Below are 27,217 nucleotides of genomic sequence, written 5' to 3'. Positions count from 1 at the left end.
CTTTTTGTTCACTTTCCCCTGGCGGGGCTGCCTTGCCAGGCCACTAAGGAAGAGGATGTATTCAGTCCTGATATGACTTGATGTGCTGGGGTGGGTTGGTGTGGAGGTGGCTCCCATTTTCTGAAGGGTAGAACAGGGGGGAAATGGGGGAAAAGGAAGGGAGCATGGGACCGGGAGTATTCTTTTTGTTTTCTTCTAGAAGTTTCCATCTCATTTTAAAAAAAGATTTATTTGTACAGTGTTCTGAAGGAGAGATAAACATGTTTTTTGTTTAGATCACAAGTGGGGGATGAAAAAAAAAACACTTGTAGCCGGGCACCCTGGTGCACGCCTTTAATCCCAGGACTTGGGAGGCAAAGTCAACGGATAGCTGTGAGTTCGAGGCCAGCCTGGTCTACAAAGTGAGTCCAGGACAGCCAAGGCTACACAGAGAAACTTTGCCTCAAAAAACAAAAACAAAAACAAAACAAATCAAAACAAAACGAAACAAAAAGCAAAAAAGAAAAAAAGACTTGTGAGAGAGCAGGTGATGTTTATCCCCTTAGAAGTCAAACCACCATGTGGGAGAGATTGGTTGTTAACCAGCTGAAAAACATCCTTGAACAAATTTGAGAGGAGGTATAAATGTGAGCCAAAAACAAGAGGTGGGGCCTTTGAAGACTTGGGATAGTTTTGGCTGTTCATGCTCCACTTCGAAATGCTCCTAGAGAGAACCGCTTGAGGGAAGGCATCAGGGCTCCAGGCTCCAGCTGAGGTTCCAGGTTCTGGTTGCTCCAGGTACCATCAGAAGAAATCCTGCTGATTACGCCAGGAGACTCATTCCTCAGAACTGATATCCTTACGGTTTTGTTATATTATTCTTTAATCTCCTTTTTCTATTCTTTAAGTTAGTCAGGTTATAAGTGAGGTAGTGAGGTACTCTTGGTTATTAAGTTTGTAATAAAATGTTTGTTAAGAAAATTGAGCCTACAGTGTTCTGCCAGCATGTGTGCCAAGAAGAGGGCACCAGATATCATTAGAGATGGCTATGAGCCACCACATGTGGTTTCTGGGGATTGAACTCAGGACCTTTGGAAGAATAGACAGTGTTCTTAACCTCTGAGCCATCTCTCCAGCCCCCTTGAATTGGTTTTTGTACAAGGTGAAAGATAAGAATCTAAGTTCATTCCCCTTCAGGTAGTATTCCCCATTTGTTGAATACTTTTTTTTTTTTTACCAATGTATATTTTTGCCTTCTTTAAAAAAAATTAAGTGGGCTGGGCGGTGCTGGCACATGCCTTTAATCCCAGCACTTGGGAGGCAGAGGCAGGCGGATTTCTGTGAGTTCCAGGCCAGCCTGGTTTACAGCGTGAGTTCCAGGATACCCAGAGCTACTACACAGAGAAACCCCATCTCAAAAAACCAATGTGTATATATATATAAATTAAGTGGGCATAGGTTTACTGTTTTATATACAGGTCCTCGATTATATTCTATTTTGTTCCTGTCTGTTTTATGTCAGTACCAGACTGTCTTTTTATAGCACTATAGTTCTGTAGTATAATTTGAGGTTGGTCATTGTAATACCTCCAGAATTGTTCTTTATTTACTTTTTCCTTTTTGGTTTTTTCAAGACAGGGTTTCTCTGTGTAGCCTTGACTCTCCTGGACTTTTGTAGACCAGGCTGGCCTCGAACTCACAGCAATATGCCTGCCTTTGCCACCCAAATTCTGGGATTAAAGGTGTGTGCTCAGCATTGTTCTTACTATTTAGGATTTCTTTGGTTATTCATGGTCTTTGCTGATTTTAAGCCTGTGACATATGACATAGGAATGTTAATAAGTAATTTCATTAAGCCTGTAAATTAATTTTGGCAGCATGGCTACTTTCCCAGTATGAAATCTGTCAATCCAGGGGCACGGAATATCTTTTTATCATCTAGTATCTTCTGTGATTTTCTTTTCAGTATCCTGATGATTTTATTGTTGATGTCTTTCACTTCTTTGGTTTCATGCATTCCTAAATACTTAATTTTTGAATGGAATGTAGAAAACTAAAAAGAATACATGGTTGGGTGGTGGGGGTACTACAAGCACTCAGGAGGCAGAGGCAGGCAGATAACTGAGTTCTAGGCCAGCCTGATCTACATAGTGAATTTCAGACCTGGCAGGGCTACATAGTGAGATACTGTCTCAACAAAACTAACCAAGTACATGAAGTTAGTTCATAACCACTTACCCACAATGCCAAATAGTCCAGTAGAAACAACAAAGATTTTTGCATTTAGGATGTGACTTGGAATTTCACTTTCTGTCTGTAGGATCTTGGGCATGTTACTTTACTTTTCTGAGCTTCAATTTCTTTTTCATTCTTTTAAAAATTTATTAGGTATACAATGTTCTGCCTGGAGGCCAGAGGTTAAGAGCACTGGCTGCAGCCGGGCGTGGTGGCGCACGCCTTTAATCCCAGCACTCGGGAGGCAGAAGCAGGCGGATCGCTGTGAGTTCGAGACCAGCCTGGTCTACAAAGCGAGTCCAGGACAGCCAAGGCTACACAGAGAAACCCTGTCTCGAAAAACCAAAAAAAAAAAAAAAAAAAAAAAAAAAAAAAAAAAAAAGAGCACTGGCTGCTCTTCCAATAGTCCTGAGTTCAGTTCCCAGCAACCACATGGTGGCTCACAAGCATCTCTAATGAGATCTGGTGCCCTCTTCTGGCCATCTCTCCAGCCCTGGAGCTTCCATTTCTTTATCTGCATAGTGGAAGAATTTTAAGGCCCATACCTCATAGGATTGTTGGGGAGACAAAATGAGCTCACACAATTTGATTATGAAATTTTGGGTTTTCTTTACTTCCTTCCATGTGTCTGCTCTGATTTAAACTACCTAACACAACACACTCATCAAGTGGCCCGGAAGCATTCTAGACAGTTTTGTTTTCTTTAGTCCGTGTAGTGAGGCTGTGGCCTGATATGGTTTTCATTCCCCATACCTGAGACACAATATGCAGAATGTGTGTTTGCTATCATATGGAAACATTTGTTGAAGTTTGGCCTAGAAGGTAAATGCTTGTTAACATTTAATACCTCATCAGTAATATTATGGAACTCGAGACACAGCTTTAACAAACCTGAATATATATTAAAGTAGCCAGAAGCATATGCTGTTAATGTACAGCTTAATATGGCCATCCTAACTAGTGGAATGGTTTGAGTTATAGAAACCAGGGGAGGTCCAGATAGCGTCAATAGGAAGTAACCGACTCTTATGCCCATATCTTGAAATCCAGAAATGGACATCATGGTCTTATTTTCCTCCCCTACAAAAAAAAGCAACAACAACAAAATACCACTCCCTTTACCACCACTCCCCCAAAGACAAAATACTTGGTTTTGTTTTTTGCATGTGGGTTTTATTTTTTATTTTTATTTTTTACTTTGTTTGTTTCTTCTTGAGAACGGGTCTTACTCTCCAGTCTAACCTGGCCTGGAACTCACTAATAGGTAGCCCAGGCTTGTCTCAAATTCTCAATCATCCTGCATCAGCTTCCCAAATGCTGGGTTTAGAGGTGTGAGCCATCAAGCTCAGCTAGAGGATGAATGTCTTTCAACTTCATCTGTACGGCTTTTTTTTTTTTTTAAATTCTGGCCCTCTTTTGGTTTTCTTCCCGTTTTTTTTTTTTTTAAGATTTATTTGTTTATTATTTATACTGTATTCGGCCTTCATGTGAGCCAGCAGGCCAAAAGAGGGCACCAGATCTCATTATAGATGCTTGTGAGCCACCATGTGGTTGCTGGGGATTGAAGTCAAGACCTTTGGAAGAACAGCACTCTTAACCTCTGAGCCATCTCTCCAGCCCTAGTTTTATTTCTTTTCTTTCTTTCTTTCTTTCTTTCTTTCTTTCTTTCTTTCTTTCTTTCTTTTTTTGAGACAGGGTTTCTCTGTGCAGCCTTGGCTGTCCTGGACTCACTTTGTAGACCAGGCTGGCCTTGAACTCACAGCAATCCACCTGCCTGTGCCTCCCGAGTGCTGGGATTAAAGGCGTGCGCCACCATGCCTAGCCCTAGTTTTATTTCTTAAGATTAAAAAGAATATATATGTGTGTGTGTGTGTGTGTGTGTGAGAGTGTGTGTGAGTCTGTGTTGGGGCATGTGCCTACAGAGGCCAGAGGAAGGCATTAGATCTTCTGCAGCTGGATTTCCAGGTGATTGTGAACCAGAGCTGAATTTGAGTGTTTTGTGGGAACAGTGCTCCTAACTACAGCACAGTCTCTCGAGCCCTATCCTTTGGTGTTTGTTTTGGTTTGGTTTGAGACAGACACAAACTGGCCTTGAATTCCCTATGTAGCTGAAGAGAAATGTGAACTCCTAACCCTGCTGCCTCCATCTCCCACGTGCTGGGCTTACAGAAGTGAACCATAGTGGTGGGTAGCACTCTCTTAAAGTTACTTTCCTTGTCTCAGGGCTTGTCTCTTGACTTAATTGGCTTGTGGTACAGTAAGGTCAGTAAGCAGGTGGGTCAAGTAATCTTTTAAGCCCTATGGTCTCCTGTTGCTCATCACTCTCAGTTAAGCCCCTAGCCTGTATTCTAGGCTCTTGTTTATCAATGCAGTTCTGGAGGAATGTGATGGAGGACACCTTGTACCTAGTCCATTAGAAGACAGTGTTCTAAAACACTTGGCTCTGGGCTATTGCTAAACACATCCTAGTAAGTTTGGTTGTGCAATATAACTATCATGTGTATATGTGTGCATTTTAGACCTCTTTCACAAAAAGATACATTCACACACACACACACACACACACACACACACACACACACACACACACACACAAAATAGGTATTTATCTACCTTGCCCAAAACACTGAAAAAAATATTTACCACAAGAGAAAAATGTATTTTGTAAACCCGGAAAAGCTATTCCTATACTAGATAAAATTAGTACAATCGAGTAGATTGCTCTAATCTAAGGAGTTGGGCAGAGCCCACCTGTATTAGTCAGAGTTCTCTAGAGGAACAGAGCTGATAGAATGAATGTCTCTCGGGATAGAAAAAGGACCCATGACTGTGGTCTAGCTAGTCCAATAGGGCTGTCTACTAATGGAAGGTCCAAGAATCTAGTAGTTTCTCTGTCCATGAGCTGGCCTTCAGTATTCTCTGGAATCCCAAAGAAGTAGGCTCTAGTGACAGTGAAGAAATGGACTTACTAAGGAGGCCAAAGCAATAGACAAACAGAGCAAGCTTCCTTATTCCATGTCTTTATATAGGCTTCCTTCAAAAGGAGTGGCTCAGAGTAAGAGTGGAGTTTCCCATCTCACAAGATTCGAAGTAGAAGTAGTTCTTTACTCTTCAAATGATTTAATTAAGCACAACTCCCTCCCAGAATCCCCAGCCACTTGCGTTTCAGTTAATTCGAGGTGTAGTCAAGGTGACAAGAACGGCCATCACACCTCCACATATTAGTAGCAGAGCTGGGATTTGAAGGCTTGATTCCCGGGGCCTCAGTGGAATACATCTGAGTTGGCAAACTGACACAGAAATGTTTTGTCTCCCTGAGGGAGTGGCCATACCATTGTCCCATTTTTATTTCTCAGTAAGTGGTTTGACAGCGATGCTCAGTAGAAGCACAAAGCATCTGGCCAGAATCCAGAAGTGCACAATTTCTAAGAGCTTGGATCCTAAGCACTTGTCTTTGTTGGGTTTGAGCAACATAACAGCAGAGAACCGAAGGGAGAATGTGCAGATGCAGTGCCACATGCCATTGACCTGAAAGGTTACGTATGCTGTGAAATTCTAGGTACTCAGTCATGGAGGGATTCTGGCACATTTTCTTTTTCATTATGTCATGTTGTATCAGAGGAGATATGAGGAGCCAGCCTGTCACAGCCCCTTTCTAACTGTGACTCTGCCTGATAAGTGATGCAGTCTAGTGACCTTCCCAGTCTCACATGAACACACCATGTAATACTTGCTTTGGGTAACCTTCCAAATGTTTCACTTGTATCTACTAGGTTTTCAGTTCTAGTTTTGTAAATACATTAAAAATTTGAAATTATTTCAGAGAGCAGAAGGACCAGGGAAGGATCAAAAAGTCTGGACGTGGTGGCACACACCTTTAATCCCAGCACTGGGTGGGGGTGTGTGTGGAGGGGAAAGGCTGGTGGATCCCTGTGAGTTCGAGGCCAGCCTGGTTTACAAAGCAAGTCCAGGACAGCCAAGGCTACACAGAGAAACTCTGTCTTGAAAAAAGCCAAACCAAACCAACCAAACAAGCAAACAAACAAACAAAAACCAAAAGAGGAAAAAAAAAAGAAAAAGAAAGATAAAGTAAGAGATGGCTCACTTGAGGGTGGGGGGGGGGTCCTGTCTACATCTCTCATACCTAACAAAGCAGTCTGGAAACATGCTCAGTATTACTACTCTCAAGCCTAATTTCCCTTTTTCAAACTTGGGGCAGGGGGCAAACATGTTCAGGTAAAGGATAAGGATAAAACCCAACTAGATAAATGACACAAGTGACTCATTCAGTTTTTCTTTTTGTTTTTGTTTTTTTTTTGTCTTTTGCAATAAAGATTTATTGAAAGCCTCCTACATTCCAGGCATTATGTTAATCCTAAAAGTATAATAGTAGGCAACATGGCATGGTTCTTGTACTTATGGATCATACAGATATATAGATATACAGCAAAGGATAGATTTTAATCAGTTACACTGAGGCTATCTAATTATATGATACATATGACTGTATATTAGTAAGGATTCTCTAGAGCAGCGGCTCTCAACCTGTGGGTAACAAAGTCTTTGGGGGTCACATATCAGATATTCTGCATGTTAGATATTTACATTATGATTCAGAACAGTAGCAAATTACAGTTATGAAGTATCAATGAAATCATTTTATGCTTGGGGGTTGCCACAACATGGGGAACTGTATTAAAGGGTCACAGCATTGGGAGAAGGTTGAGAACCACTGATCTAGAGGAACAAAACCAACAGAGTGAGTATATATTGTGAACGGGGACTTATTAAATTGGCTTACATGATATGGGCCAGTTAGTCCAACAATGGCTGTCTGGATGCTGGAGAGATTGAGAATCCTGTAGTTGCTCAGTCCACAAGGCTCGATGCCTCAGCAGTCCCAATCTGGTGCTGAAGCCTCGAGGATTCTTGGAGAGTGCTAGTCTTCAGTTTATGTTAGAAGGCTGAAGAAGATGGGTTCTGATGTCAGTGAAGGTAGTAGCAGCAGCAAAAGCAACACAGCAGATGCACTGACCAGCAAGGAGCAAAGGCAGATAAACAACAACAATACTACTTTTCTCTGAACCTCTTTATATGACTACTAGAAACTTATGCTTACACTGGAACAACCAAGAGTCATGTTTCGTAGTAGATGCAGATCCAACCAAGTTGATAGACAATACTACTATTTTCCAATCCCACAAATCCAGATACAATGATGGTCAATTTCAACTGGCAAGTTCATTAACAAACACCCGGGGGTATCACTAAAGCATACCTTTCAGTGTCTGTGAGGGGCTTTCCAGAGAAAATTAATAAAGGGGGAAAGATTTGCTCTGAACCTGTGTAGTGCCATCCATGGACTGGAGTACTGATCCAATAAATTGGGAAAAAGAAGTCAGCTGAGCTTTACTGATTTACCAGGATGTGAGCAAGGCAACCTTCCACTGTCACAGACAGGAACTGATCCTGCTTTCAGACCTGCCTCAGGACTGTATCCCCTGATACAGTCCTCCCTTAAGTTGCATCTTGCAAGGAATTCGATAATAGTTATGAGAAAAGAAATGTCATTATATGGGAAGTGGAAGATAAGAGCAAAGGGATAACAATCGGGATGTGATGTGAATAAATGATAAAGAAAAAAGAAATGTCATTATCTTTAGATCATTAAGAAAATCTAGGGGCTGGAGAGATGGCTCAGAGGTTAAGAGCACTGGCTGTTCTTCCAAAGGTCCTGAGGTCAATTCCCAGCAACCACATGGTGCCATCTTCTGGCCTGCTGGCTCACATGCAGGCAGAATACTGTATAAATAATAAATAAATCTTTTTTGTTTTGGCTTGGTTTTGGTTTTTCGAGATAGGGTTTCTCTATGTAGCCTTGGCTGTCCTGGACTCACTTTGTAGACCATGCTGGCCTCGAACTCACAGAGATCCACCTGTCTCTGCCTCCTGAGTGCTGGGATTAAAGGCGTGGGCCACCACACCTAGCAATAAATAAATCTTTTAAAAAAAAAAAGGAGAAAATCTACATATTTGGTGTCAGAAATATTAGGAGTGAAAATTACAGGAGTAAAGTGACATACATGATGGGTAAATTTCTCCATTTAACTTGAAGTAGTAAAATACTGCCTCTAAGTAGACCATGAAATATAAATTATATATAGTAAGAGTCTAATACCTTTCTTATGCCCATTTAATCAGAGTGGTAGGACATACAATGTAAAGCAATAGTAATAATACTTCTGGCACATTCTGTCTCCCATTCCCTATCCCACTCAACACTGTAAGGAATTGTAGACCATTTAATCAATCAACCCTCTTCCCAGATTGTTTTTCATCATGTATGATTTTATATAAAACCATGTATGACCCTTTGCCATTAAGATCTTCTGGGAGTGGGTGATCACAGGCTTGCTTTTAAACTTGGTGAATTTGAAGGGCTTCTAGATAATTCTAGTAAAGATATGTGATCATTTGCACTGATTACGCAGGCAGATCACAATATCAAGTTGGAAGGCTTCATATACAATGTAATTTAAAGTCTTTGAGTTTGTCTATGCAGAATATACAGTGAGGGGGAAAGCTTTTTTCTCTTTCTTTTTTTAAAGATTGCTGTCTTGACTTTCCATCGCTGTGATAAAACGCCATGACCATGTAACTTGAGGAACAAAGGGTTTATTTTCTTTACACTTTGACATCACAGTCCATCATTGAAGGAATTCTGGGTAAAACTCATGGCAGGAACCTGGAGGCAGGAGCTGATGCAGAGGCCACGGAGGGGTGTTCCTTACTGGCTTGCTCTCCACGGCTTGCTAAGTCTGCTTTCTTATAGAACCCAGGACCACCAGCCCAGGGTGGTACTTCCCACATCGACCATTCATCAAGAAAATGGATCATAGGCTTGCCCACAGGCCAAAATAATTCTCAATAGAGGTTTCCTCATCTCAGATGCCTGTAGCTTTTGTCAACTTGAGAAGAACTAGCCAGCACAAATACTGAAAACAACAGCCAAAAAGGCAGGGACAGTTGTGCTATCACAGAAATAGAGGAAGAGAAATAGGAAACAAAGGAAGAGACTGTTTCCTCTCAAAGTGAGCAGTAAACATTGCCAAATATTGTCTTAATAATCAAATAAGATGAATAGAGAACGTTCCCATTGGCTTTTCTGACACGCTTGCCATGGTGATGTTTTGGTAGAATGATGAAGACAGAAGGAAGACTGGAATAAGCCAAGAAGTAAATGGGAAGTTAACAACTTTTGGTTATAAAAAGAAAAGAGATAAGATGGCTCTCCAGGAAGTATGCAGAATCTAAGTAAGTCTTTTGCCCAAAGATGGGTAAAACTTTTTTTGTTGTTGCTTTTGTTGAGACAGGGTTTCTCCGTGTAATAGCCCTGGCTGTCTGGGACATGCTTTGTAGACAAGTCTGGCCTCAAACTTACAGTAATCCACCTGCCTCTGCCTCCCAGAGTGTTGGGATTTCAGGTATGCCACCACATCCAGTGATGGAAAAGACTTAAGTGGGTGCTCCATGGAGAAAAGGGGACTCTTCTTACACAGAAGACCCTTCTCTGTCTAGGCCCACAGAAAGAAATGTTATTCTACAGTATGTCAATTAAATGACATTTTCCAAAAAGATCAGTAGATATCAGAGAACTGAGCAGGGCCTAAGGAAGAAAGATTGGCCAGGCATGGTGGCACATGCCTTTAATCCCAGAACTCGGGAGGCAGAGGCAGGCGGATCTCCATAAGTTTGAGGCCAGCCTGGTCTATAGAGCGAGTCGAGGACAGCCAAGGATACACAGAGAAACCCTGTCTTGAAAAACAACAACAACAACAACAACAACAAACAGAAAACAAAAAAGAGTAAGAAAGATTGAACACCATGGAAAGGCTGGATGGAAGAAACCATCCTGTATGACATTGTCCTTTTTATTTGTCAAAGCCCATAAATTACAGAAAACAGTGAGTCCTAATTTATCATTATCAGCGCATCAATTGTAACAACCGTGCCACACATTTGGCAAAATGTTACTGGTAGTGAACACTAGAGGGAGTTCCGGATATATAGGACGTTCTCATATATCTGTACTTTATGGGAATTTTCAGAAAAACCTAAAAATGCTGATTTAAAATAGAAAGAAGGAAGGAAAGAAAGAAAGAAAGAAAGAAAGAAAGAAAGAAAGAAAGAAAGAAAACACAGGCCAGGCACAGTGGTGCATGCCTGTAATCCCAGTACTCAGGGAGGCAGAGGCAGGAGGATCTCTGTGAGTTCCAGGCCAGCCTGGTGTACAGAGTCCAGGACAGTCAAGGCTACACAGAGAAACCCTGTCTTGAAAACAACAAAAAACTCCCCAACCAACTAAATAAACAACAACAACAACAACAACAACAATACAAACACAGTCTACTTAACAAAAAAAAAAATCCTTTACCAAAGGCCTTGTGACAGTTATTGGTGTGGTGTCTTTCCAGTCTTTTTTCTTTCACTTTGATTTTCTTTGTTTGATCTAGTTTGTTGTCACATCTGTATCTCAAAACATTTGGAGATGATTTTCAGAGAAAATAGCATAAAAGGAAGGCATACTGGCTGTTTTATGTCAAGTTGACAGAGTCTAGAGTCATTTGGGACCAGGGAACTTTAAATGAAAAAGAGGGCCACCAGATTGGCCTATGGACAAGCCTGTGGTACATATTCTTAATGGATGATTCATGTGGGAGGGCCTATTTCACTGGGACAGTACCATTCTGGGCTGGTGGTCCTGGGTGTTATAAGAAAGTAGACTTTGACTCCCTGGATGTTTCCCAAGAGCACCCCACATCCCCCATCAACCCCTGTCCCCACCTCACACAAGCTGCCCTCCTGAGAGGCAAGGACCCCAAACCCCAGCTTTCCCCATGTATTCCCACCTGTGTTCCATTTGACCAGCACAGAAATATTAAAGTCCTCTATTTACCGGGAGTGGGGGGTGGGTTGGGGTTGGGTTTACAAAAAAGTAGACTTAGCAAGGCAGTAAGCAGCACCACACCATGGCCTCTGCATCAGCTCCTGCCTCCAGCTTACATCTTCTTAACTGCTCTGTAGAACTGTAAGTGGAAGTAAACCTTTTCTTCAACTTACTTTAGGCCATGATCTTCTCGTAGCAATACAAAAGTGACAATGAAGCCTGGAGTGGTGGTGCACTCCTTTAATCCCAGCACTCGGGAGGCACAGGCCAGCCTGGTCTACAAAGTGAGTCCAGGACAGCCGAGGCTACACAGAGAGACCCTGTCTCAAAACAACAACAACAACAAAATAAATAAATAAACAAATAAGAAAGAAAGAAAGAAAAGAAAAGAAAAGTGACAAGGAAAACAGGTTTCCTAACTCTCTAAAAACAAAACAGGCACTGAGTCCATTCTGTAACATCAAAGTAATAGTCACAAAAAGTTCCTTTCTCTGATAATCTGTCCAACCAGCTCCTCAAGGACACACAGTGAAGAAGCTCTCATAAGTACCGTGAGCAGCACAGTCAGGAGCACAGTGAGTGCTGGGCATATGCCAAGGTCTCCCAGTCAACCACATAGCCTGTCTCCCATACTCTCTGCAAGTAATGATTCCTGAACATATATGGACTTCTGTCACATTACTTTCCACTCTGCAGTCCTTTGGGCAAGCCATTTAAGTTGAAGCCATGAGATCCTGCAAGATAAGCTACCATGCCTGCTCTGGGGCCTCTCTGGGTCACTGATGCAGTCCTTGCACAGAGATGGTAGATAGGAAGCAGCATCAGTATCCTCTGTACACCCAGGTCTTCTCCCATGTTCTAAGGGAAATCTACTCAAGGGCAAGATAAATGGATATTTAATGACATGTCTAATCTACTGTGCCCCAAAAATGTACATTTTCTTCTTAGTATCTGTAAGTAATTTTATAGAAAATAAAACAGTATACTCTTACACCTCCTCAAATGACCTGTTCATCTTTTTCGGTGTATGTTCCAACAATTTGGGATGAGAAATCTTGAAAGCCTTAGTAATTAAGTCATTTTACTCATATTTGAATTATTCAAGAAAAACTATCTTCCCACTAAAAAGTATAGCAAAATATCCTTCCTCCTTTCTGCCTATTGTTATAGAGGCAGAAACAGGCACCCAAATGAACAGTTTTTTCCTTCTACAGATTTAAGATTGTTAATGCCTCCTTTAATGGTGGTCTATGCATAAAAGATTTTACCAGTTCATTTCAGATATATAAGCTTGTAGCAAAATGAACTGCTTTTTAAAAATTATTATTCCTACATCCATTCTCCAATTTCTTTAGTGAAAAACATGCTCTTTCATTTGGGGATGCGGTTTACCTAATGAAAGATGACACTTTTGTTGTTGTTGTTGTTTTGAGACAAGGTTTCTCTGTGTAGCCTTGGCTGTTCTAGACTCACTTTGTAGACCAGGCTGGCCTCAAACTTACAGCAATCTGTGAGTTCAAGGCCAGCCTGGTCTACAAAACAAGTCCAGGACAGACAAGGCTGTCTGGAAAAACCAAAACCAGCCAACCAACCAAACCAAACCAAAACAACAAAACAAAAGAAACCGGGTCTTTTCTGTTATTCGGTGGCAGTCCAAGTCAAGACAATATGATACTCTATTGTATTACAACTTTAGACAACCATTACATATCGGAAATGTTCCCACTGTTTGCTATTATTTGTAGTGCAGAATTATTTTTTCTTTAAGAAAGAAATTTCTTCAAACATACTTTGACCATTTCCTTAGATTATTTTTCCTAATAAAAGGAATCATTACATCAAAGTGTTGTAAACATCGTGTCACATTAATTCTGCCATTACACTTATCAGAAAGGACAGGTTAGAAGCCAGGCATGGTGGCATAAACCATTAATCCCTGCACTCAGGAGGCAGAGGCAGGAGGATCTTTGTGAGTTTGAGGCCAGCATGATCTATAAATCAAGAGAAACTTTGTCTCAAAAAACAAAAACAAAAACCAAGGCCAGGCAGCGGTGGAGCACACCTTTAAGCCCAGCACTCGGGAGGCAGAGGCAGAGGCAAGCGGATCACTGTGAGTTCGAGGCCAGCCTGGGGTACAGAGTAAGTTGAGGACAGCCAAGGCTACACAGAGAAACCCTGTCTCAAAAAACCAAAAAGTAAAAAACAAAATTAAAGGCCAGGCAGTGGTGGCGCACGCCTTTAATCCCAGCACTTGGGAGGCAGAGGCAGGTGGATTGCTGTGAGTTCAAGGCCAGCCTGGTCTACAAAGGGAGTCCAGGACATGCAAGGCTATACAGAGAAACCCTGTCTCAAAAAAACAAAACAAAAAACCAAAATTTTAAAATTTAAAAAGGATGAGGTTGAAGGGATAGTGGTTAAAAGAGAAACTTACAACTGGTCAGCGTACACAGAATAAGTAACAGTGGAGTGTTCAGCCACAAATGGAGCATTTATATAACCCTCCAGGCTCAGAGCCCATCACAGAAATGAAGGCAAAGATCACAAGACCCAGATGTGAGGGAGGATGGAAGCTAAACAGTGCCTTCTGGATGTGACAGGCCTGCTTCACGTGTGAGCTCTTGGCAGCTGGGGTTGCCTGTGTAAGATCATGCCAACCAACAGTCTAATCTAGGGGGAGGGGGGCGATCACAAGCCTCCACACATCCCAGGAGCTATTGACAGTTGGTGGCTTCTGGGAGAGTCAGTTTCCTATAAGGTTGGGGTCCCTGGTAAGTTGATCATGCTCCAGTGGATGACCATATGCCCAGGAAGTATATGGGCAACACAAATTGGAATCAATGGATTACTAAGAAGCAAACAAACAACAAAAAATGAAGACGGTACAGTGGTGGGGGTGGATTTGGAGGGAGTTGGGAATGAACATGATAAAAATGCATGCCATAAATTTTTAAAAAGAATGACAATTTTTTCAAAGAAAGGACAATCTGGGGATACTCAGAAATAAACAAGTATAGAACTAAATGTTTTGTATTTTGAAAGGTGCATAGTGGTATCTTAAATGCATTTTTATGGCTAATGAAGCAATGTACATTTTTCTACTGACTTATCTTCATGTAGTGTTGCATAATTTCACCCAAACTAGATGAAGGTTCTCTAATAGAGCAGAGCCAAATCCAAAACATCTTTAAATTTTAACCTATTGTATTTGTACCATATTGTCAGGAAACAACTGTGATAAGGTTTGTGGACTAAATAAATAAACTATCTTTTCATAGTTTTTGTGGGTGGAGCACTAACTATGTCTCTATCTCAAGGTCTCCTTGGAGCTGCCACTCATGGTAGTGATGGGGATTGTGGTGTCATCTAAGGGCTATACTGAAGGAAAATGTGTTTCTAAGATCATTATGTGATTAATAGAAGGCTTCAATAAAGTCTGGAAGCTTATTAAATTGAAGTCTTTTTTCCCCTCATTACTGGCCAAAGGCCACACTTAATCAGTTTGTCTAGGTAAACATGCAAGAGAGAGGGGAAAATTAAAATGTAACTCAATCCTAGAAGTGACAGCCCATAATTTACAAAATTCTACTTGGAGGAAACAGCTCTCAGGTGCAGTTGAACCTCATGGAATGGACTAGGTGAATGCATGGAGGCTGCTGACTGCAACTGTTGAGAGGCCTGAAGGAAGCATTTGTTGAAAAGATGGATTATAAAAAAAATTCAATATTAAATTTAGACACATATTTAGATTGTGTGATGGCTATTTTTGGTTGTCAACCTGACTACATTTGGAATTAACTAAAAACCAAGTGGCTGAGTACACCTGTGAGGAACTTTTTCTCTTTCTTTTTTAAAAACATATTTATTTATTTATTGGATACGAGTCTCTATCTGCATATACACTTAGATGCCAGAAGAGGACATCAGATCCCAGTTAGGCTCCATGTGGTTGCTGGGAATTGAACACAGGACCTCTGGGAGAGCAGGTGCTCCTAACCCCTGTGCCATCTCTCTCTCTCTAGCCCTGAAGATTTTTCTTTTTCTTTCTTTTTCTTTTTGGTTTTTTGAGACAGGGTTTCTCTATGTAGTCTTGACTGTCATGGACTTGCTTTTGTAGACCAGGTTGGCCTCGAACTCACAGTGATCCGCCTGCCTCTGCCTGAGGATTTTTTCTTAATTAAATCATTTGAAGTAGGAAGATACACCTTTAGTTGGAGCCGCAATTTTTTTTTTTCTGAGACAGGGTTTCTCTGTGTAGCCTTGGCTGTCCTGGACTCACTTTGTAGACCAGGCTGGCCTTGAACTCACAGGGATCTGCCTGCCTCTGCCTCCTGAGTGCTGGGATTAAAGGCGTGTGCTACCACGCCCTGTGAGCCCCAACTTTTGATAGAAGCCTATATAAGGACGTGAAGAAGGAAGCGTGCTCTCTTTGTCTTCTTGCTATCTTTCAGGCAAGGTCCTTCTTCCACTGGCACTACAGCCTACTTCTTCAGGATTCCAGCGTATACTGAAGACCAGCTGAGACACCCAGCCTCGTGGACTGAACAACTACTGGCTTCTTGGACTTTGTGTTCACAGCCTGTCGCTGTTGGATGATCTGGACCACAGCCTGTAAGCCACTATAATAAACTCCTTTCTATGTACACAAAGATATTCTTTCTATTGGTTCTGTTCATCTAGAGAACCCTGACTAATAGAGAGTTTGGTACCAGAAATGGCTCTAGAGCAATGCTTCTCTACTTTCTTAATACTGTGACCCTTTAATACAGTTCCTCATGCTGTGGTGACCACCAACCACAAGATTATTTCACTACAACTTCATAACTCTAATTTTGCTACTTGTTCTGAATTGTAATGCAAATATCTGATATGCTATGCAGGGTATTACTCACAATTGGGTCACAACCCACACGTTGAGAATCGCTGTTCTAGAGTAACAGAAGGATAAGAACAAAAATTTAAAGTATCTGGAATGGGCTTTTCAAGTTGCCAACACTTATAGTTACTGAACACTTCTCTAGTTACTGAAGCCTCTCATGGAAGATCAGAGAGAACTAAAAGCCCATGGTGTGAACTATTTTGCAAATGCTTATCCTGATTTGCCGATTGTGAGAGGCAATGGATTTGGTGACGGTATATAAAAATTTTCAAAATTTGTGGAAAAATAAGGAAAATGGTGGGACTGGTCGGTTGCTCATACCATCTTTGGATAAATTGACAAAGGAAAAGAATGAGTTCCATGATGAAATTAACCAACTTCTAGCATCTTAGAATACAGCAAAGGACAACAATAAGTGATAAGACTGCCCATCTCCAGATGTACACAGACAGTCTAAAGAGTTCCAAGTGTACCCTGGAAGAGAATCTTCTCTCCAGCAGCCACAGAGTTCAAATAGTAGAAAATCAACCAGAAACTCTAAGTTTAAAGTTGGCTTAATTACAGTGAAAATCCCAGCCTCGGAGGATGTCAGTGGATAAAGGGCATCAGTTGGTAACAAACAGGATTCTAGGGGCTGGAGAGATGTCTCAGCAATTAAGAGTACTGATTACGGGGCCTGGAGAGATGGCTCAGTGGTTAAGAGCACTGACTGCTCTTCCTAGAGGTCCTGAGATCAATTCCCAGTAACCATATGGTGGCTCACAACCATCTATAATGTGATCTGGTGCCCTCTTCTGGCCTCCAGGGGTACAACAAGCATGAGCAATGTATACAGAGTAAATAAATAAAAAAAAAAAAAAAAAAAAAAAGAGTACTGACTACTCTTCCAAAGGACCTGGGTTCAATTCCCAGCACCCACATGCCAGCTCACAACTGTCTATAGCTCTAGTTCCCAGGGATCTGACACCCTCACACAGGCATGCATGCAGGCAAAACACCAAAGCCTGTAAAATAAAAATAAATAGTTTTAAAAAATGGGATTCTGTAATTTCGGATAGGGATGTATGGGAGGACCCACTGACACCAACAGCTTTGAAGTCTCAGATTCTCAAGGGATTATCTTACCCGTGGAAGTAGTTTTTCCACCCTCAGAAGATGTACTCCCACCCATATCCACTGAAATATTGCCTTTTCTGCCTTTGAATGATTGGAAATTAATCCTTCACTGTCTGTTAAACAAGCAGTGACTTTCTCTGAAGGAGACTCTGGGCAAGACAATACCGACATCCTTGAGGGCCCACCAGCAGTTGCCTCTGGACCTATAACCAGACTTCAGGCTAAGCAAGCTCCTGGGGGGGGGGAGGTGGAAAGTGCAGTCCATGAGGAGGTGCACTGTAGTACTAAAGAGCTTACTGAGCTTGCTACTTCACTCAAGCAGAGGTCTGGGCAATGTGTGTGGGCACAATTATGATTTGGCTATTGTTTTATCTGGAAATAAAGCATTACATAAGGAGATAAGATTGTATATTGAGTTGACAAGGGGTGAACTTTGATGTTTATTCTTGGTTGTCAACTTGACTACATCTGGAACTTAAACCCAAGTGTCTCGGTAAACCTGTGAGATCTTTCTTCTTTTTATTTCCATTACGCCCCCCCCCCCAGGCAGAGTTTCTCTGTGTAGCCTTGGCTGTCTTGGACTGACTATGTAGACCAAGCTGACCTTGAACTCACAGAGATCCACCTGTCTCTGCCTCCCACAGTGCTAGGAGCACAGGCCTGTGCCACCTACTGGATTTTTTTTTTCTTAGTTAAATCATTTGAGGTAGGAAGATACACCTTTAATCCAGATCTAGGCACACCTTTTCCTGACACCCTATATAAAGGGCACAGAAGACGAAAGCTTGCTTTCTTTGCTTGCTTGTTTTCCTTCTAAGAGTCACACTAAGACCTTTCAACCCTCTAATACTTGTGCGAAGTCATTTCTTTTCTGCAAGAGCTAACATTTTAAATTATCTTCCTCAGTCATCTTATCTACGCTTACTGTTTATTTGGTTCACACAATATCAAGACTACATGTGAATGTCTAGGCTCCATCTCACCTGAGGTAAGACTGCTGTATTAGACTATATCTCTGTTCATGTCTGACATAGCCCAGCAGTTCTTTTCAAGCTGGATTCTCCTGCAGTTACTCAGTCTCAGATATCTCCATTAACCTAGCTACTCAAGCTGAAAACCCTGGCTTATACCTGAATCTCATTGGCCACACCTCATTAAGAACCCCTTTGGGCTGTAACAAACTAGCCAGAATCCTTTTGTTGTTGTTTGTTTGTTTGAGACAAGTTTTCTCTGTGTAGCCTTCGCTGTCCTGGACTTGCTTTGTAGACCAGGCTGGCCTTGAACTCAGAAAATGTCGTGCTTCTGCCTCCGAGTGCTGGGATTATAGGCATGTGCCACCGTGCCTACTGCCAGAATCCTTCTAATTTTCATTATTCTGGGATAAAGTCCCAACATCTTATTTGCTACTCTAAAAGCCCGCATTCCATTTACTCATACCTCAAAACACGTTTTCAGGCAGGAGTCAGGTTTTGAAAGTATGATAATATCAGTCCTTGGCCTAAAAATTCTCTAGTTGCTTTCCCACTGTAGTGGGAATGACCATCAAAAACCTCTGTCACCTAAAGAACATGATAGTCTTCCTCTCCTGCACTTATTTTTAGATTTCATCATGTATGCATATGGACACACGTGAAGGTCACAGGACAACTTTGTGGAGTCATTTCTTTCCCTTTCCTTTCCCATAGGATCTGGGGAGTGAACTCAGGTTGCCAGGTTTGCTCTATTGCTGGAGCCATCATGCTTGCCCCTAATTAAAAAAAAAAAACCTCATTAAACCATCTCATCTATTTCTCACTACTGTTTCCATCCATTTAGTTATGTTGATCTTGCTGCTGCTCTTCTGAGATTCCAAGAATCCTCCCAAAGCACAGACTTTATACTTATTTCCTCTAATGCACATGGCTCATTAATTTTATTCACATCTTTGTTCAAATATCACTTCACCATGAAGGTTATTTCTGCTTTCCCTAAATAAAATAAACTCATTATTAGTTTCTGTCAACTTGACTAGGCCATCAGTTGTATAAATATATCATGTCCACGACCCAGGTTTTACATTAAAATAACATTTGCGCTGGTAGATGGAGTAAATCAAATTGGCTCTTGACTGTGGGTAATCTTTATCCAATGAAGACAACAAATAGAAAATAAAGGATGATCTGTCTGGTAGCAAGAGACTGGCCTGACTGACATATGTGGGGCCACTCATCCCTTTTCTTCCTGTTTTAACTAGCACTGGCTTTCTTGGGCCAGCATGTGGACTGGAAACTTCAATTCTGCTGTTTCTCTAGCTCTTGTGTTAGACGGCTGATATCAGAGTTAGACAGTGTTAGACTGACAGATAGTAGAGACCTAGAGGACATTTAGGTTGGACACCTTCATAGTCAACTGCTTGGCAATAGACCCAGAAAAACTGAGTATCAAAACTGTAATAGCTGTCAGAAAAGTTGGACCTGAGTCATACTTCATGCCCTGGGAGGAAACATGGCATCCTTAACTGCATGAAGGGTTAAGTAGGTAACTACTTACACCTGGTGCCAGTACCACTAAACCTTAAGACATAACCAGTGGTAGTCTGAGTGAGAACGGCCCATATAGGTTCCTATGTTAGAATAATTGTCTCCAGTTGGTGGAATTGTCTGGGAAAGAGCAGGAGATATTTTGAGGCTTCTAAAAACCCTGCCCACCCACCTCACCCTCAGATTCTCTGCTTCCTGGGATCTAATAGAATAGTGAGCTCCCAGGTGCTGCCCACCAAGATAAAGTCGAACTTCTGAACCCATTCGGTCAAGTAAATACTTCCTTCTATTAAGTTGCCTTGGTCATGGTGTTTCATCACAGCAACAGGAAAATAACTCATGCATAACCCAAATAGACTTAGCAGTCACCTGGACAGGACAATGTCCCTCAAGAATAGCTATTTATTCACAAGAGAGCTTTTAGAAAATAAGATTCAGCCTGCCTAAACTGCATCTCAAGGCTCTGTTCTCCTTGGCCATTGTTTGTCCTTGCCTCATAATTATATACTCTAAACTAACTGTGTCTGTCTTCGATGCTACATTCCGTGTGTCTCATCAGAATTCTTTTAATGAAGATCACAAGGACTAGGGAGACAAAGAGAGTCCAGACCAAGATGGTGGTGACATGTGAATTCAGACTGAAGCATCACTGTCTGTTTGTGTATCTCCTGTTTACCAACCATAGACCCCTAGAACTTTTCAGATCTCTCTAACCACATAGGCCAACCCCTTATAGTCACACACACGCACGCACGCACGCACCACCACCACCACCACCACCACAAAATCCCCACCTCTTTTTCTCTTGAGAACCCCTAATATGTTTTCATTTCTTGCTTCAACAGATTATCCAGAATTTGGTAGTTTGAGGTCATAGAAATTTCTTATAGTTCTGGAGGTCAGAAGGATGCCATGTTTCACAGGTCTGAACTCCAGGTGTTAACAGGGATAGTTCCTTCTTAAGCTTGTTGGAGAATCCACATCGTCCATCCCTCTGTCAGTTCCTAGTGGCTCTGCACATTTCTTGGCTTGTGGCTGCCTGCTTCTCCTTTTAAACCCCATAACAGTGATTCCAGCTTTTCTCACTCTTGATATTGATTGTGCTGACTTCCTGGCACAAATTTTAAAAGGCCCTTATATGTTGTGCTACATGGATCACCTAAGAAAATCTTAAGTCTTATGGTCAGTAGCTTTAATTATATATGTAATCTTAATTTCTCCTTGTTATCTAACATATTGACAAATTCAAGGAATTAGGTGGGAATAATTATTCTGCCTACCTGAATGCCTTCCTCCAATATTGGTTTTTTGTTTGTTTGTTTGTTTTTGTTTTTTTGAGACAAAGTTTCTCTGTGTAGCCTTGGCTGTCCTGGACTTGCTTTGTAGACCAGGCTGGCCTTGAACTCACAGCAATCCACCTGCCTCTGCCTCCCAAGTGCTGGGATTAAAGGCATGTGCCACCACTGCCCAGCCAATATTGTTTTAATTTTCTTCCCAATATACCATACTTAGTTGGTTGTTGTCCATCTCCCTTGTTAAAATATGAGAGTCCATGAATCAAGGGGGTTTTGTTCACTCCTGTGTCTTGGGCTCTGAAGATATTGTTTGAGCCATAATAGATAGTGGACAAACTTTCTGACTAAAATTATAGGGCTTGCAATTTTGTTAGTGAGAAATTAGTGTTCCTGTTTTAAAGAGGAGCCCTAAATTTACATAGGCAACCATAAGCTGTGTTTTGCAAAGCATTGTTTTTGGAGACCTAAAATGGTTACACACTTTGTTCCTTCTGGAGTAAAGTGGAGACTATAACCCTTCACTGTAGCAGTTAAGAGAAAACTTAAATATTCCAAAATTGCTTAGGTGTGGCCTAAATCCTTGAAGTATTAGAGGCTTTCCTTTTGGTTTCTTGTCTTTTTTTTTTCAGAGCTAAGGACTGAACCCAGGGCCTTGTGCTTACTAGGCAAGCGCACTACCACTGAGCTGAATCCCCAACCCCTTCCTTTTGCTTTCTTGTTAGCTGTTTTGCATCTTCTACTGTGGGAGTTTCTTTCTTTTTTTGAAGCGGGGGGTTCAAGACAGGGTTTCTCTGTTTGGTTGTTCTGGAACTCACCATGTAGGCCAGGCTGGCCTCAAACTCAGAGATTCGCCTGCCTCTGCTTCCCAAGAGGTGAGTCACTACTGCCTGGCTTCTGTAAGAGTTTCTGAATCCATGCAGCAAAGCTCCAGGGAAAATGTAGTGGGAAAGATTTGTAAGTGCTTGCTTTACTATTTTTATAGAATAGATCCAAAGGTAGGCTAACAGACAAGTTGCATACACGTGGGCACCTCCTACCCATCATTACGTTTAGGGAGGTCATGTAACTTCATGAATGGGAATGCATTGTGGATTAGACTACCGGAGTTCAATGCTCTGCTTCTCCAATAGCATATAACTATGCTTAAGTTTCGTTTTCTTTTCTTTTCTTCTTCTTCTTCTTTTTTTTTTTTTTTTTTTTTTTGTTTTTGTTTTTGTTTTCCGAGACAGGGTCTCTCTGTGTAGTCTTGGCTGTCCTGGAATCACTTTGTAGACCAGGCTGGCCTCGAACTCACAGCGATCCACCTGCCTCTGCCTCCCGAGTGCTGGGATTACAGGCGTGCGCCACCACGCCCGGCAGTAAGTTTCTTAAACAGTTTTCTACTTGCAAAGTGGACAGCCTTAGCTGTTCCAGACTCATTTTGTAGATCAGGCTGGCCTTGAACTCACAACGATCTGCCTGCCTCTGCTTTCCAAGTGCTGGGATTAAAGGCGTGCACCACGCCCAGCCAGCCAGTGCTCTCAACCTCTGAGCCATCTCTCCAGCCCATGTTTTGAAATTTTTATTCGGGGTTTATGTGTTTTTCCTGATTGTGCATGTATGTGTGTGTATGTATGTATGTATATATACATATGTGTATGTGTATATATATATATCTCACATGTGTACTTGGTGTCTACAGGTCAAGAAAGGGCTCTGCTGGGTACCCCAGCACTCGGTTTACAGATGGTTGCACACCACCACAAGGGTACTGGAACCAAACTTGAGTCCTCTACAAGAGCAATGGCCGCTCCTAACTGCTGAAAGGTGTTAGCCCCAAAGAATGCTTTTTTAACAAGCTATGTTTAAGCAGTTGTGATGTATGCCAAAGTCTGAGAGCCACTGTTCCATCCCACTCACATATTAGTATAAGCCAACTTCACTATGGCATTCTTCCTTCTCTACTTTTTATTTTTATCCACATTTCCATATGCATACTTCCATTGTCTACCTACCCACTTAAAAGCCTTCAAGGGCCTGGAGAGATGGCTCAGAGGTTAAGAGCACTGCCTGAGGGCTGGAGAGATGGCTCAGTGGTTAAGAGCGCCGTCTGCTCTTCCAGAGGTCCTGAGTTCAATTCCCAGTAGCCACATGGTGACTCACAACCATCTATAGTGTAATCTGATACCCTCTTCTGCAGATGAAGCACTCACATGCAATAAATAAAGTAAATAAATCTGTACAAAAAAAGAGAGAGCATTGCCTGCTGTTCTTCTAAAGGTCCTGAGTTCAATTCCTAGCAACCACATAGTGGCTCACAATCATCTATAATGAGATCCTGTGCCCTCTTCTGGCAGGCAGGCAGAATACTGTATAAATAATAAATAAATAAATCTAAAAAATTCTTATGAAATTCTTTTGAGCCTATGTAACATAGGGTACTTTGCTTAAAAACATGTTATTTTCTACTTAATAAAAACTTCTTATTTCTCAAGTGGGAATAATAAACCAAGATAGAGGAAGACATGCTGGAAGATAATGCTTTTTCTTTTTTCTTTCATTCTTTTTTTTTTTAATTTTTTGAGTCAAGATCTATGTAGACTAAAGGCATACATCCCATACCTGGCACCGAAAGACATTTTATACCATGAGGCACAGGAGCAATAGGCTGAGCATTCCCCCAACACGTGCCTGTGTGGTCTGTTATCATTCTGTTAGCAGTTAGTGGAAACCAAAAGTTTAGAGGTGACAGCAATTCCAATTAAGATTTTAAGGTCCATCTCATTTGTAGTTATGGATTATATCATGAAAATGGTAACCACAGCTGGAACTCAACATTTTTCATCTCCTAAATCTTACTTTCCATCCAGATTTTCTTCATTCATTCTCTAGGTACTTCCTAGAATTACTTTTAATCGTTTAACATTTTATTTATTCAACGTGTCTCTCTGGGTATTCGTTCATGTATGTGGGTACCCGTGTCAAGATCTCAAGATAACCTGCAGGGAACAGTCTTTGCCTTCCACCATGTAGTTTTTGGAAACTGAACTCAGCTTGTCTGGCCTGGCGGTGAGGGCTTTTATCCACTGAGCCATCTCACCAGCACTGGAGGCCTAGATGACTAATATAGCTTCTCCAACTTCTGTCAGTCCTTACAATATAAATAAATTAATTTTCAAAATATATTTTTATTTATTATGTATACAGTGCTCTGCCTACATGTATACCTGCAGGCCAGAAGACAGCACCAGATCACATTATAGATGGCTGTGAGCCACCATGTGGTTGCTGGGAATTGAACTCAGGACCTCTGGAACAGTAATCAATGTTCTGAACCTCTGAGCCATCTCTCCAGCCCAAATAAATTAATTTTTAAACATTGAATTCAAATAATTATCCTGCTCAGTAGCTTCTTGTGTTTGGCATTTGACTGTAAAATTCAGATACCATAGATATCAGGCATTTAAACTATTCCCTGGAATGAGGCTAAAATCTGGCTCTAGTCTTTCACTAACTTTGGTTTTTACTTTTCCCCAATAAGCAAGCTCTATTCTCTAACATAAGTGACCCTTTTAGCTCTTAGTGCAAAGTTCAAGATACAAGAAAAAGAAACACAGACACTGAAATCCCTAACAGCACAAGTTTATTTACAATTGAAGTTAAGGAATATATATACATATACACATATGTATGTATATGTATATATGAGTTTTTGAGACAAGTTCTTGATATATATATCCCTGGCTGGCCTGGACCTCCCTATGCAGACAGGCTGGCCTCAAACTTGCAGTCATCCTCTTGCCTCTGCTTCCCAAATGCTGGGGTCACAGGCACGAACCACCGTGCTTGGCTGAGTTACGGAATATTTTTAATTCATGCTGAGAAAACAGTAATACTTCAAACTTACATGGATATATTTGATAGTGAATACAAGAGGGTGCTGAGAAGGACTTTGGCATACACAACTACTAAAAGCAGGTTATCAGAACACTGGAAACACCATTAGAATCAAGTTATCAGAACACTTACATATATCACCTACGTATACGTTACACCAACTTCATGGACACCTCATGTTCTACCTCCTCAAGCTATTTGAATAAATAGCATTCAAAGTTAAGCGTTAAGACTGGGAGTAGAGAAGAAAGACAGAAGTGATAAGCATCACAATATCTCAGAGCCTACATATATGAATACAACAATAAAATTAAGAAACAGTGTTTCAATATTTTTGTGTGAAACAATAGTCAGCAATGTTTAGCGCATGAGAAGACACTGTTTTGGTCCATCCACTTTCTCCAGCTTTTCAAAGTGTTTTCTGGCATTGCGGATGTTGATCAGAGTAGCTGCAGAAGCTGAGGGTGGGGGCAGGGAAACACCCAACAGAGTAAGAAGGGCAGTCAAAGGAATGTCTGTCTAGTAAAAGCAAATAAATTAAAAGATCCAAATCCTTCAATGTATGCCAGAATACAGGAGCAGGAAGCCTCAAGCTATCAAGGTTTAATATTTCTAAAGCAGATTTGCATATATCCTAAACATAAAATTTCACAATCTTTTGGTTTGAGACTAATAGAATAAACCTCAATATTTTTGTTACCTTTAAGTATTAACCTAAAATAGATAGAACCAGAAGAAGAGAGATAATTTAAACACACAGGAATGTTCTGGAAATACTGTGAGAACCTTTAATCTAATGGTTGTAGGGATATCGCTTCCATGGTATGGAAATGATAAATACTGCCCCTTAACGCCTAGAACAGAAATACACAGCTGTAGAGCATACAGTGATCCACTAAGTGGCTCAGCTTTAATAACTTAGAGGGTACGTGGCTAGTCTTTTACAAGTTCAGAGATCTGGGTTCTCATTTCTTTAAGACTCATCAATTTAGTAATCTGAAATTTTTTGGTAATCTGAATTCTTAACTTCTCATGGAGAAAAACAATACGTGAGAAAAATTATTTTTCATCCCTAAAATTATGCCTATTAAATAAAGTGATTCAACATGACTACTATAACCACTAGTAGTAATTTCTTTCACTGTGGCTTTATATGTATGGATGGATGTGTATATGTTATGCATTATTTATATATAATATATCAGCTTTACCATGCTTACCATTTGTAAGTGTACAGTGCAGTGAGATTAAGTGCCTTCATGTTATTGTACAACTACTTCACCTGGAAATAATTTTTAAATATCTACTAAAGTACTAACTTGATGGCATTTGTTTAAAAATGCTATGACTTTGAAACTTTGTCAGCCAAGTTTAAACTTACGAATGGATGGATCAGACATCACGACCATGACGTAAGTGTTGGATGTAAATATGTCAATGAAAGCAGCAAAGTTAGAGTTCCTCACTTCCATACTCTGGAAAGAGGCAGCCAGCTTGCTATGGGAGAAAGGAAAATGGTAGTTAAAGAAAAGACTAAAATAAGTTGCTTTTTATTATATTAGAAAGCAGTATGGTACTGTATCTTAATTTACCACATTTTAAATGTCCAAGGACACTGTACTGATTAACTTAACATGTTTAGAGAGTGACTAGGAAATAGGATATGGACTGATGTAGACTCAGAAGGGAAAGTGAGCTTCAATCTAGACATATATTAAAAAGTGTTACCAAAGATTTGCTAATAGTTCTTATAATTAGCATACAAAGTAATGGGTTTTATTATGGCAATTTACACACACACACACACACACACACACACACACACACACACACACACACACTTTGTTCATATTTGCCCGCATTCTCCAAGAACCTTCTCCCCTCATTACTGCTAGCCCCCTTTCCCCTAAAATAGTGCACCTATCTGTTATCATGTCATGTGCATCATGTTTTCTTTTCTTCTCCCTAATCAAACTTAAGATATCTTCCTACTCTCTCACGGTCCCATTTCTTATTTTTATGACCTGCACAGAGAGCCACAAATTTAAGATTTACTATGTATAGTGCATGTACACCTGCACACCAGAAGAAGGTACCAGATCTCAGTATAGATGGTTGTGAGCCACCATGTGGTTGTTGAGAATTGAACTCAGGACCTCTCGAAGAAGAGACAGTGCTCTTAACCTCTGAGCCATCTCTCCAGCCCCCAAGAGACACAAATTTAATGTAGATTCCTCATACAAGGGAAAACACTGTATTTGAGTAGCTTATTTCACTTAACATAGTATTTCAAGTTCTATTTATTTTCCTGCAAATGTTTCTTTTTCCTTGTGAGGAATAATATTTCATACTGTATATGCATTAAGTTTTCATT

The 27,217-nt window shown here is 40.9% G+C and overlaps 1 protein-coding gene across 3 annotated transcripts in view; it reads right to left on the bottom strand.

Moving 5' to 3' along the window:
* Positions 1–6,611: 6,611 nt before the first annotated feature.
* The window catches only part of RRAGB (Ras related GTP binding B), a 53,163-nt gene continuing 32,557 nt past the window's right edge, over positions 6,612–27,217 (bottom strand). For 2 of the 3 annotated variants that reach the window (XM_084791091.1, XM_084791092.1), the window contains 2 exons: positions 26,225–26,340; positions 24,656–25,301 (listed from right to left, as the gene is read on the bottom strand). In XM_084791091.1, coding sequence (XP_084647217.1) covers positions 25,204–25,301; positions 26,225–26,340 — 214 coding nt within the window. In that variant the 3' untranslated portion in view covers positions 24,656–25,203. Of the gene's footprint in view, positions 7,179–24,655; positions 25,302–26,224; positions 26,341–27,217 lie in introns of those variants that run through there. The other variant, XM_084791093.1, reaches the window with a different exon arrangement.

The sequence above is a fragment of the Acomys minous genome (genome assembly GCF_964271855.1).
Source record: "Acomys minous genome assembly, chromosome: 7".
Lineage (NCBI taxonomy): Eukaryota > Metazoa > Chordata > Mammalia > Rodentia > Muridae > Acomys > Acomys minous.
Note: the sequence above shows the minus strand (reverse complement) of the source record. Positions and strands in the feature narration are given on the sequence as shown.